This window comes from Gigantopelta aegis, chromosome 4 (genome assembly GCF_016097555.1).
Source record: "Gigantopelta aegis isolate Gae_Host chromosome 4, Gae_host_genome, whole genome shotgun sequence".
Classification (NCBI taxonomy): domain Eukaryota; kingdom Metazoa; phylum Mollusca; class Gastropoda; order Neomphalida; family Peltospiridae; genus Gigantopelta; species Gigantopelta aegis.
In genome coordinates this window covers 46,276,394-46,290,182 of record NC_054702.1, presented here as the reverse complement: position 1 = coordinate 46,290,182, position 13,789 = coordinate 46,276,394, and the positions used below count along the sequence as shown (strand labels likewise).

At 34.8% G+C, this 13,789-nt stretch overlaps 1 protein-coding gene across 1 annotated transcript in view; it reads left to right on the top strand.

The window, feature by feature from the left end:
• LOC121370617 (inositol polyphosphate 5-phosphatase OCRL-like) overlaps positions 1–13,789 on the top strand; it is a 54,034-nt gene that overhangs the window by 7,799 nt on the left and 32,446 nt on the right. The window contains exons 2-8 of the mRNA XM_041495966.1: positions 965–1,044; positions 1,526–1,626; positions 3,283–3,321; positions 3,803–3,907; positions 5,446–5,616; positions 9,174–9,282; positions 13,563–13,724. Coding sequence (XP_041351900.1) covers positions 965–1,044; positions 1,526–1,626; positions 3,283–3,321; positions 3,803–3,907; positions 5,446–5,616; positions 9,174–9,282; positions 13,563–13,724 — 767 coding nt within the window. The remainder of the gene's footprint in view (positions 1–964; positions 1,045–1,525; positions 1,627–3,282; positions 3,322–3,802; positions 3,908–5,445; positions 5,617–9,173; positions 9,283–13,562; positions 13,725–13,789) is intronic.

The window sequence follows — 13,789 nt, the reverse complement described above, 5'->3', positions numbered from 1 at the left end:
AAATCAAATTTAAAGTAAATAAATATTGTTTTTCAAAAGTAAATTCAGAGCGGTAATTCCGTTACCGAACTGTGTAATTCCGTTACTGGCATTCAATGTTGTACAACAAAATTATGAAAAGATAATTTGTAATATAATTTCTATTTGTTAATCACAAGTCATTAGGAGATCATTCCATCATGAAGATAAATAATTATTTCATCATACTTCACAGAGTTTGTAGATGTTTTGCGGTGCCCGTTTTTACGTAATTCCGTTACCAAACTTTAATTAAGTACTTATGCACTACACCTTGCAGTAGGGAGTCTCACTTCTGCCCATGACAAGCACTAGTGCAGTAGTAGTGTATTACATAGTTACATCATTATGATAATTTTTCTTATGTGGACTAGCTGAGTTTAATGCCTGAAATATCTCTCCAACTCGTAATTCCGTTACCGTGGAATTGCCCTTACCGATCCACAGCAACACATTACCTAGTGACCTTGCAAATCTGCATACCATTATTTCCCGGATTAATACACTAAATTATCACATGGGTTTATGACATGGATATTATGGGTAAGTTATAGAATAAATATTGTAATTATTTGAGCAACTCTGTTACTTAAAGACATCAATATATGTCAATGTATCACTGCAATTTGTAGGCTTTTCCTATTATTATTTTTTTTTTTTTGGATGAGGGGTGTGTGGCATTGATCCTATTCAAATTGTTTTGGATTATTGGAATTTTTTCTTATTTACAAAGCCCCTTAATAATATAACTTTTTTAATGAAATTAAATTTAAAAAAACCTTATGTTTGCTTTTGAGAGAGTATAAATTGATTTACAATATATAACAACAAGAATAACTAACAATATAACAATAAATATGATAATGATGGTGATTATTTTGATAGCATAAAAACTACATGTATTATTTGACATTATGAATTATGTAGCATCCTTAGCATTTGTCAGTGTATTCAAGGAAAATTGGTTGTTGACTGGACCAGAACTGATGTGTATCTTGCTCTGGTAGAAAACAAAGGAGACTGTGCGTAAGTGCCTTTTTTATTCAGTGATATATTGTAGTTTATGTTACTGTGCATAAGTATTTTTTTTATTCAGTGATATATTGTAGTATATGTTACTCATTGGTTATATGAATTTTTAAAGTTCCATTGCCTCATATTAATAATACTATGTAAATGTTTAATGCTAACTGTATGTAAACTGTAAAATATTGTGTCTTATATAATTAAATTACATAATTTGCATTTTATCAGGAAAATCTAAATACGGTGATGTAAATGTCTGATGTTTGTATTTAATATTATTACTATATTTATATTAGTAACGATTACATATATGGATATCTGAAATGTAAGGTTATTTTTTTATGGTGATAAAATGTAACATACATAAATATATTTATTATGTGTACTGCATTTCTATGTTTGTATGTTGTGTCAAGGCAACTAGTCATACATGTATGCAGAAGTTTTATCCATACATGTGCCTCTTGTTTTACAATTTCAGATTGTTCTTATATACAAGTAAAAGAATACCATGTTTCTCTAGTGATGATCTGAGTGTAGACTCTGTGATTCCTGTGGACCAGAACCTTCGCTTCATGGCTTGTAACTATGCATTAAATATCTTACTGTATGTTTGCATATTATTAAGTAACTAACTGTAACCAACTAACCGGCCTCCGTGGTGCAGTGGGTAAGCCATCGGACTACAGGCTGCTAGGTACAGGGTTCGCAGCCTGGTACTGACTCCAACCCAGAGTGAGTTCTTAAGGGCTCAATTGGTAGGTGTAAGGCCACTACACCCTCTTCTCTCTCACTAACCACTAACCAACAAATAACTAACCCACTGTCCTGGACAGACATCCGAATAGCTGAAGTGTGTGCCCAGGACATCATGCTTGAACCTTAATTAGATATAAGTACGCAAATAAGTTGAAATGAAATGTACATGTAAGTAACCAGCTAACAAGTACAACAATATTAAGTACCTGCTAATGCAACATGTCTGCTGCCCTTGCAGTTCATGTTAGCATGCAGCAGTGTTATGTAAAATTTGAAATACTGGTACTGTAAATCAGGAATTAATTTGTCATGATATAATTGCATTGGGATAGGTCATGCACACTCTAAAATACATATTTTTATTCCCCTACCGATCCAACCAGGGGGGACTGTAGGTTTCATCTCCATCCTTCTGTCTGTTGTTCCACATATAGTTTTCAGGATGTTTCTTCCACATTGCCTTGGAGATATTGACATGAAATTTTGTATATAGCTTGATCATGTACTGTTACATATCAAGTTTGACATTCATTGTAATTTTTGTGTATATCTTTATTTTGTACTATTACATATCAAGTTTTAACTTTCATGGCAATTTACCTATTATTCACAGAGTTATGGCCCTTGAATGTAACAGATACGAACATTTGTTGATAACATGTATTGCTTTAGCAGTACTTAAAATGCTTGTTATTAATGAGTCTGGCAAATGCAACTTTTAAAGATGATGAATCACATTGCAAACAAAAACTACTGAGGGTTTTTTCACAGAATTTACTTCAGTCCACAGACAGTGTCATGAAAAATGTGAGGAGAATGATTAATTTCTCCCTTAACTTAGATCATGAGGAGCCATTTGAGTTTAATAAAACATTCCTTCCTTGCCATTTGAAATATTACCACATCGATACCAAATAATTTCACATGCTAAGGGGAGGTAAAAATTACTCTCCTTGAACTAGTCTCAGGAGAGCCTGTTGTAGGTTTGCCACTATTAAGATATTTCTGACTTCCAATGTCTTCTTAACAGCGCAAATTATGAAATATATTTTCTTGTTTAGAATATCTGAATCTGTACTCATTATATTTCTGGTTGTCCTTACAGGTCATAACTCAAACATGATTTTACTTCCATTTATTATTTTTTAATTTTTTTACCTACAAACTTACTTATTGTGTCTCTATGGAGAGTTAAGATCAGTTTGGCGACTACTAACATTATTACAACCAGAAACATACTGAAGACACAAAACAAGAAAATGTACTTAATATGTAATGTTAGTTCTTGAAAAGGTTCTCTTGGTCAAAAATATTTTACAATGACAGCAAACTTAGGACAGTCTCTTCAAATATATTATATGCATGCATGCATATTCAGTATGAGAAAACAATTATATTGAACAATCAGAATCTGTATTAAAGGATTTTTGTTTTGTTAGTGCACTTAATAATTGTTCTCATGTATATTTATTTTTATAGCAGGTGTTTCACCATCAAGACAAGGACAGGAAAACAAAGGTAATTCAGAACATTAATTTGTTATGAAAAGTATACCTTAATATTAATTAATAATATTTGTAAGAGTAACTCAAAACATAACTTTGAAAAATTGAAAAACAAATAAATAAAAGTTTGTTACCTATTATATATATATATTAATTTTTAAAATCACAGTTACCAAATATAAAATAGTTTAGTTTTTATAAATGTCATTCAAAACTAATTGATAAAAAACCCTACTCTTAGAATAGTATGCCTTAATTTTGTTGCAAATTGTTTGGTTATCTCAATTTGGGTAGAGACATTTTGCCAAACTGAGAATTGTTTTGATCTGACTTCAATCCTAGACACACAAAAAGACTTGGTTGGTGACATTGTTATTTTGGATACCATTGAAGTAAAGTTACTTAATATATGTCTGAAGATGTTGAATATTTTTGTTTTACCTTTACTGTAAATTTTGCGACAAATGTTTTAAAACTGAGTGGTACTCGTCTAGATTTTTCAATGCGGTTGGAGTGTTTAGAAGAAACGCTGGTGCTAGAACTCCCTCAGATGCAAACAACACAGCAGTTTCTTGCAGAGTTGAAGCACATGAAGGATGGTGAGTATTGCTTTTATTTTTGTTTTAAACATTGACTTTTGACATCACAAGCATGTACAATGTATACTCAACAAAAAAGAAAGTATCAGGGGTGGGAATTTTCCTCGGATCAGCTGTTTTTCTCTCACGGAACATTGCATTTCCTCGCATTTTAATCGTCCTTTCCTCCATAATGTATCAGATGGCACAGATTTTAACCTAGAATTTCTGGCACCCCTCTAGATTTCCTCTTTTTTATAGTTCACCAGTTCCCACCATTGAAGTATACATGGCATGGAAAATAGTTTTTGTACATATTGTTGTATCTCAACACTCTAGAACCCTCTGTGTTGGAATGCTATTGGTGACATCACAGGATCACACCATTGAAGTATACATGGCATGGAAAATTGTTTTTGTACATATTGTTGTATCTCAACACTCTAGAACCCTCTGTGTTGGAATGCTATTGGTGACATCACAGGATCACATGTTCAGAATGTTTTCCTACGCATATGAGCTCAGTTTGTTTCCTCATATGCTTATACAGGTCCAAGACTGTTTAAAAACAAAACAATTCCATAACATTCCTTTTGACCCCAAATGACCATGAAAGAGCAGTTGGAATGCTTCAAGCAGTCATCAATATTGGGAACATTGACAGATTTGGATTTTGGTTTTAGTGGGTAATGGTGTTGATGATCACTGTGAGGTTACCATAGACTCACAGTTTTATGGAAGAATGACCATTAGCTAACTGCCTGTCAAGGCTCGAATTTGACAGGCGACAATTGCTGCTCAAAACGTATAAAATGCTTTCCAATAATCCATTTCACAAGCAGCTTTTGTTTTCATCTTATTTCTAAAAATTGTTTCCAGTATATCCCAGAATTCTTGATTCGCGTTTGTCACATGTTTTACCACATTTTAATTGAAGAACTTAAAATATTTTAAAACATTACTACATTTGTACCGACATTGTAGAATGGTGCACACACCAATAATGGAAAAAAATGATCTAACAACAACATTCTCGAAACTCATTCGGATCGGTTTTTCAAATCCGAGTTCAGTGATAGCGAGTGATGTAACGTCGAGAACTATTTAGAGTGGTTCTCGGAGTGGTCATTCAGTTTAACATGTAGCATAAAAACTAGTCTAGCGAACGTTAGCAAAAAAGCTACTGCTTCTCAATTTCAAACATTTTCCTCCAAATTAAAATTTGAGAAGCAAAGATTGCTTGCCAATCAACAAAATGAATTTCGAGCCTTGCTTGTAGCAGTGACATAATTCACACACATTTTTCTCTATCTGTAGCTGTGATGTGTATTTACTAAAAATTATCAAAAATAACATCACGTTTGAATAACAATGTCATTCTAATTTTTTTTTAAAGTTTAAAATTCATGGCATAGGTGTTTTGTAAGACGCTTTTTGACTCCTATTTGAAAGCAAAAATAAAAATAACACTTTTTACTCATTTATAGATATACGAAATATACCGTAAAATAGTTAATAATTTTATTATAATGTTAACGTTTAACATTTGTTTCTTTCAGTCCAAGCACAGATTGCAGGATTTGGCGTACCATCACAGTTCACCTGGCTAGACAAGTATCGTGGCAGCTGTGTAGATAAACAGGAAGAAAATACTAACGTTGAAGACAATCCATTTGCAAAGGATGTGTTTAAGCCCCCCTCTAAACCAAATATTGAAAGCAACAATGTAGGTAAGTTCCTTCACTGAATTAGGAAAAACTTCTTAAATTGAGTGGTAACAGTTAAATCAATTATATTGAGGATAAAGATGCTTTGCTTGACATTGTTAGAACAATAGATCTTTTTGATCAGTCGATTTTATTGACCTTTAGACTACTGGATTAATTTTTGACAAAAACCACGTCGAGTGGGTACAAGTTTATAATTTTTACTGACATATATTCACTTAAATGTTTTATAAATACATAAAATAAAGTTCATATATAAATCGGTAAGTATTATTTTCGTGGGTTTTTATAATTTATTTTAATGATATTTTAGATCACTTAATGATGATTAAAATTAGGCAAAAAAAGAGAAAAAGTCGCGTTTACTTATGGGCATTTGTGGCCAGCTGTCCAGTATTTATGTCCATTATTCCCAATAACAGTGGTTTTCTGACCAAATTAAAAAAACCCACCCCAATACTACGATTCATATTGCAATATTTGGTGATTTTCGTTGTTGGTAAAATGATCAAATTTATTATCAAATTAGCTATCACAATCAGCTATCGATCCCTTAAAATGATCGCAACGTGCCGCCATTGTTTTGAACTTTTTGAACTCCAAGCTATTTTCCACTGAAAAACAACAAACAAAAGCTAGCATGCTGTAAACTAAACTGTTTCCTGTTAAGAAAAAACGTTTCTGGTGAGTATCGTGTGCAAAGTGGCGGGAAATATGAATAGGGGAATGCACTGTATACAGTGTACAGTATGTCGACTAGCGTGTCGTCGGGCGAGATATCTTACCTGCAGTAGTCAGAAGGTTAAATAACAGAAGTTAAGAATATATCTCAGTCAGTAGATCACTCACCTGAAGTGTGAGTTGTAGGATCAAACCACCATAGTGGACCCATTCTCTGATTGGGGTTTTCCCATCTCAACCAGTGCACCACAAGGGCTGTGGTATGTGCTGTCTTTTCTGTGGGAAAGTGCATATAAAAGATCCTTTTCCTCTAAGACTACGAAGGAAGGAAAGAATGTTTTATTTAAAAATGCACTCAGCACATTTTAATTATGGTTATATGGCATCAGACTTGGTTAATGACCATACAGATGAGAGAAGAAACCCACTGCTGCAAAATATATTTTATATCCAGCATCCCAAAGACAGTACATACCACAGCCTTTGTGACACTGGAGCGCTGGCTGGAATGAGAAATAGCCAAATGTGCCCACACACAGGGATTGATCCTAGACCAACCGCACATCAGGTGAGCACTTTACAACTGGACCATGTCCTGCCCTGTCATAAGATTATATGCGGATTAATTTTATCATGGTTTAAAGTTTAAATAAAAAACAGATTGTTTCACAGAGAAGAATGGTAGATAACTGGATATTAATGAATAATTTGTCCATATGATTGATCCTCTTTGACAGACCATTGGGTTATTTCCTCCATGACTGGTACATCACTGGTCATCAATAGTTAAAGTTTGTTTTGTTTAACAACACCACTAGAGCACATTGATTTATTAATCATTGGCTGTTGGATGTCAAACATTTGGTAATTCTGACACACAATTATCAGAGGAAACCCACTACATTTCTCTTAATGCAGCAAAGGGATCTTTTATATACACTTTCCCACAGACAGGAAAGCACTTACCACCATCTTTGACTGGTTGTGGAGTACTGAGTGGAATGGGAAAAAACCCAATCAATTGAATTGGATCCACGGAGGTGGTTCGATCCTGCGATACAAGTACCTCAAGAGAGCACTCAACTGACTGAGCTAAATCCTGCCCCATTCTCGTGGTATACCATCCATGTGTGTGTAATATGTGGTAATACCACAAGGAGTAAATAACATTGCCATGAGGGTCAGTTTTCTGCCACTGTAACATGTTTCTGACTAATAAGAGTCTTTTTAATAATATTTGTTTATTTAGAATATCAGTGTCTGTATATTCAGTGTGTTTCTCATCATTATGTTTGTAGTAGACTAAACTGGATTTCACTTACAAATTATTCCATACTTAAGAAAGAATATATATAAGCAAATTTATAAAATAGACGTTTGAGCTACTACAAATATTAGGTTGTATGTAATGTGTTATTTTAGTTGTTATAAAGGCTCTGTAATTCAGAGAACTGTTAACTGGCAGAAATCTCTTTTTTATTGACGATTACAAAAGTATGCAAAAACTTCATATTTAAAAAAAATAATCATGTCATTCTTTGTGACATCTTACGGTTCATTTTCAATATCATATAAAATTATATATACTGAACTCCTTTACAAACACACCACCTAGTTTTCTTACATATATTTTAAACCTTAAATTTTTGGTAACGATATCAATTTAAACTTAATATAAACATGTTTTACAATGCACCCGAACACAACATTGAGACTTTGCATCAACTCAAGAACGTGCACATGCAAATCATGAAAACTATGATTTTTGCCTGCTGTACTCAATAGTTTAGATGTTTTTAAAACAATATGCCATGAAAGAGCCTTTGAACACTGATCTGTCGTGATTTTCCCTCTAAACATTTGTAAAATAGAGTAAATGATGCCGCGATAGTAAAAAACCCAACGCAATCAAGCAATAAGATTCTGACCAGCTACCCAAACAGCTGCAGTTACCCATGGTCTACAGGGTCTAGTGTGTGCATCCGCCATAACACCATAAGGCAGCAGCAGGACTTCATGTATGACGACCTTATGTTGGTCCTGTCATCAATCATCATTGCAGCGACAGCATTGGGCTCAACAACATCAAACTTGTGATGTGATTGGAGAGAAGTCATCGTGTGTGGAGACATCGCAGAGGACGTTATGCGATTGTTGTTTGCGCCAAACCAATCGATGGGGTGGTGGAAGTGTGATGGTTTGGGGTGCCTTCACTTTTGATGACATGACCCCCCCCCCCCCCCCCCCCCCTGCACATATGCAGGGGATGGATGAATGCGATAAACTACAGAGATAATCTTTTACAGTCTAGCATTGTGTCCATGTTCCAAGCACATCCTCACCTGCATGTCTTTCAGCAAGATAATACTCGTTCTCATACGGCACGTGTGAGCATGCAGTTCTTAGCTGCAACAACATCAATGCCATGCCATGGCCTGCTTTTCCCCTGGATATGGTACCTATTGAACGCATCTGGGATGAGCTGGGATAGTCTTTATCTGAGACCACAAATTCAGAATCTTTGTGACCTTGAGATGGCCAACTGCCACAAGCCTTCTTCCAGAACTTGGTTAATTCCATGAGGAGAGGATGCATAGTGTGTATTGCATCCAATAGAGGACACACACGCTACAGATATCCATTTGACAATCGCATGTTCAACCATTAATTTTTGGTTTTGATGTTCAATCTGGTATAACGGAATACAAACTCACTTCTGTCCATATGTGTGTTGATGATAGTGTTCACCATTGAATGAAGTTCACAGTAACACATTTTCCCAGTGATACAATTTCAATAAATAATTTGTTTAGGTGATTAACTGTGTTGCGTTTCTAAAGGGGTTCAGTATATATATATATTATATTTCATTCTTTCAGGTGCTGGCATTTCGGAAGCAGGAACACAGTGGTTTGTTGACAACCACATGGACGTACTCAGTCCAATGACCAAGAGTACAAGCAGAGATTCTCTTGATGATCTGGACAAGTATATCATTTACATAGTAGATTATCTAGATGATCTAGACAAGTATATCATTTATATAGTAGATTCTGTTGATGATCTGGACAAGTATATCATTTACATAGTAGATTCTCTAGATGATCTGGACAAGTATATCATTTACATACATGTAGTAGATTCTCTTGATGATCTAGACAAATCGACCTTTTACACAGTAGATTCTCTTGATGATCTGGACAAGTCGATCTTTTGCATAGTAGATTCTCTTGATCTGGACAAATGTATTGTTTACATAGTAGATTCTCTTGATGATGTGGATAAGTATATTGTTTACACAGTAGATTCTTTTGATGATATAGACAAGTATATCTTTTACACAGTAGATTATCTTGATGATCTAGACAAGTATATCTTTCACATAGTAGATTATCTTGATGATCTAGACAAGTATATTGTTTACATGGTAGATTCTGTTGATGATCTGGACAAGTATATCTTTTACACAGTAGATGATCTAGAGAAGTATATTGACACACAATGAAAACGCAAAAACAACTTTTCATTGCAAATAACGACAAACTATTAATGAATTGATGGATAATGTAATATGACATTAATGACTGGTATTCATGAGATACATTCACATGGAAACATGGGAAACATGGCCAGTTATCATCAGTAATCGAGTTGCATTCGTAATCGAAAAGTTCAACCCCCCCCCCCCATTTCAAGGTCAGTATCTGGTGTGTCCACCATTGGCCCGTGAGCATGCGTGTAGACGACGGGGAAAGGATTGGCACAAACATCTCAAATAAGCCACAGGAATGTTCCTCCACTCATCCTGCAACGCCTGTGCAAGGTCAGCGACGTTACGCAGTGGTGGCTGGCGGTGACATACACAGCGTCCTAACCCATCCCACATGTGTTCAATTGGGTTCAAATCCGGTGAAACGGCGGGCCAGTTCATAACGGTGATACTGGCTTGTTGCAGGAATGCCTGGGTAATTCTTGCAATATGTGTACGGCATTGTCTTGTTGAAACAGAAGGGGACCTCCTGGTATTCGGTGACGGCACAAAAGTGGCTGGAGAACTGGTCTTAGAATAATGTCAACATAACGCTGGGCTGTAAGGGCATTGTGGACAATGATGAGATCACTCCTGAAATCACAGTTGATTGCCCCCCACACCATCAGACAAGCGCCGCCAAACCGATCACGTTCCCTCACTCCCTCACACGTCCGTCAACGTACCGTTCATGGAGTCTCCTTTACACACGTGCTCTTCCATTGGCAAAGGAAACAGAGAAACGGGACTCATCTGAGAAAACAATGCTCCGGTAAAAGGCTGGTGGATGATTACCATTCTGGAGAGCAAACTGTAGTCTCACAGCACGATGTCGCGGTGTCATGATGTTACCGTTGTATGGGCGTCTGCATCTGAGTCCAGCCATTCTGAGTCGACGGATGACCGTCATCGGATGGATAGGCCTTCCATGATGTCCTATAGCGTTGCTTGCTGGCATCGTCAAAGTTCTGAACCGGTCATGGAGGTAGTGTCGTCGAATCTGCCGATCTTGGCATGGGGTCGTAATGGGACGTTGACCAGGTCGAGGTCGATTACGGACACTCCCGGTCTGTTGATGATGTTCAACAAGTCATCCAATAGTTGATGGATGGACTCTGAAGGTCCTAGCAACTTGGCTTTGCGAAGTCCCCCCTTGAACCATGCCCAACGCTCGCTCCCTTTGTTCTTCTCTGAGTCGTGGCATTCTTAATGTGACGAGGAATATGACACCGTTACCTGACTTTTATGTTTCCACATACTGGCATTTCACGTGCATTGCATGCAGCATGATTGAGCATGTAGTGAACGCATTTCACACCATTTTGTGTGTTTCTGCTATTGTATGTGTAACGAGAACAAAACCAGAATTAAAACCCAGACAGAAGTACCAATCAATGGCTTCCTCTCATAAATTATTTTAAGTCCAATAAATATATTTTTCATTAATCACAACAAAATATTGAAAAATATCTGTTTTGCGTTTTCATTGTATGTCAGTATGTATTGTTTACACAGTAGATTCTTTTGATGATCTAGACAAGTACTTTGTATATTGTTTACATGGTAGATTCTCTTGATGATCTAGACAAGTATATTGTTTACATGGTAGATTCTCATGATAATCTAAAGAATTATTTTCGTCGATTATTTCTTTCATATTAAACTGACAAGTAAATATTTAGTAAATACCCATTCATTAATACTCTACCTAATTTAGCATTTACTTGTTTGGGATCTCATTGATGTACAAGGTGGTGTTTACTCTTGAAATTGAAATAAAGATATCAGTAAACAGGTGATTTGTTACCTTTATTGGAACAGACTAACACATTTTGATCGATATGTGTCAATTTCATTTACCCTTAAAGTTAAACAAACTTTTAATTTAAAACTGCAAGTTAACTGATTATTTTGAATTGCAGCATAAATGATTAATTATGACAAGTATATTTATTGAATATAAATTCCATATAAGTACATTAGAAATTTACACAATCTTGCAACAATTTAAAGGTGCTATATCATAGTTATATGCGAGCTGTGATAAAGATTTTCCACTAAAACTGTATTTTCTACCAGTAGATAAAATTATTTCCTATAATCGTTTATGGGCATATTGTTAAAGGTGTCTTCTTTAAATGTTAAATCAAAATTTATTATATAAAAAATGATTTTCAATAGCTGTCAAATTTGTGCAACATTGAGATAGCACCTTTAAAGAGACATTCCTGAGTTTGCTGCACTGTAAGATGTTTCCGAAAAATAAAATATTTCTACGATTAAATTTACTTATTTAATATATTTTCTTGTTTAGAATATCAGTGTCTGTATATTCAATGGGTTCCTTCTCGTCTTAATATTTTTAAGAAGCCCAAATTGAATTTTGTCTCCAAATAATTTCGTATGTATGAAAACAAAATGTTTTAGGAAATAAAATGAAATTTAACCTAGTACAAATATTAGAACGATCAGAACCACATTTACAGCCACTAATATTTTAAGCAGACAAATATATTGGATATGTAATTATAATCGTTAAAATGTATGTGTTAGTCGATAACATCTTAAAAAATGCAGCAAACTCAGGAATGTCCCTTTAATACTGGTATAATGGATCACTCATAATGGTTCTTGACAGTTTTGCTAAAAAGTTACTTATAAATGACTACAAATATTTTGTTTTGGAGAGGGATAGTGGTAAACCATCATCAGAAACAGTCCCTCACATATTGTAATGGCAATGAAAATGACACGTTGACCAAAATTTGTTATAGTCTGTTCCAATAAAGTGCACAAATCACCTGTTTACTGACATTTTTCTTTTAATTTCAAGAGTAAACACCATCTTGTACATCAATGAGTGCCCAAACAAGTAAATGCTAAATTAGGTAGACTATCATTAAATAGATATTTACAAAATATTTACATGTCAGTTTAATATGTAAGAAATAATAGATGAAAATCATTTTTATTCTATTTCCGACAGCACTATAGACATGTATATTTTTTACATGGTAGATTATTTTGATCATCTAGACAAGTATATCTTTCACATAGTAGATTCTTTTGATTATCTAGACAAATATATCTTTCACATAGTAGATTCTCTTGATCTGGACAAGTATAATGTTTACATACATGTAGTAGATTCTCTTGATGATCTGGACAAGTATATTGTTTACACAGTAGATTATCTTGGTGATCTTGACAAGTATATCGTTTACATGGTAGATTCTTTTGATGATCTAGACAAGTATATCTTTACACAGTAGATTCTCTTGATGATCTGGACAAGTATATCTTTTACATAGTAGATTATCTTGGTGATTTTGACAAGTAAATCTTTTACACAGTAGATTCTCTTGATGATCCAGACAAGTATATCGTTTACACAGTAGATTCTTTTGATGATCTAAACAAGTATATCTTTCACATAGTAGGCTATGTTGATCTGGACAAGTATATTGTTTACATAGTAGATTCTCTTGATGATCTGGACAAGTATATTGTTTACACAGTAGATTATCTAGATAATCTAGACAAGTATGTCTTTTACATAGCATGTCCTTCCGTCTATCTGTCCTGCATATATTTTCTGGATTTTTTTTTCACAATGCCTCAAAATGTTGAGCTGAAATTTTGTATATAGCTTTATTTTGTTTAGTGATTAATATTTACGTATTGGCTAGAAATTTTCTAACTGCTTTGACTTTTACTCAATGAAATGTATTGTTTACAGAGATACCGAGGTTGAGGAACTGGGTAAGATTGAGCAGTCACTGGGGCTTGGCTCTGGAATGGAGCTACCAGTGGGCCAGAAACCTGTAACAACAAGAGAGGCATTTGTGAGACGCTACATGATCAAGAGAGAGGAGGAATTCACAGATATTTACACCTTGAAGTAACTGTCTCTCGTTACACATACCGATGTCAAAAAACAACTAAACTAAGACCCTGAGAGACTAC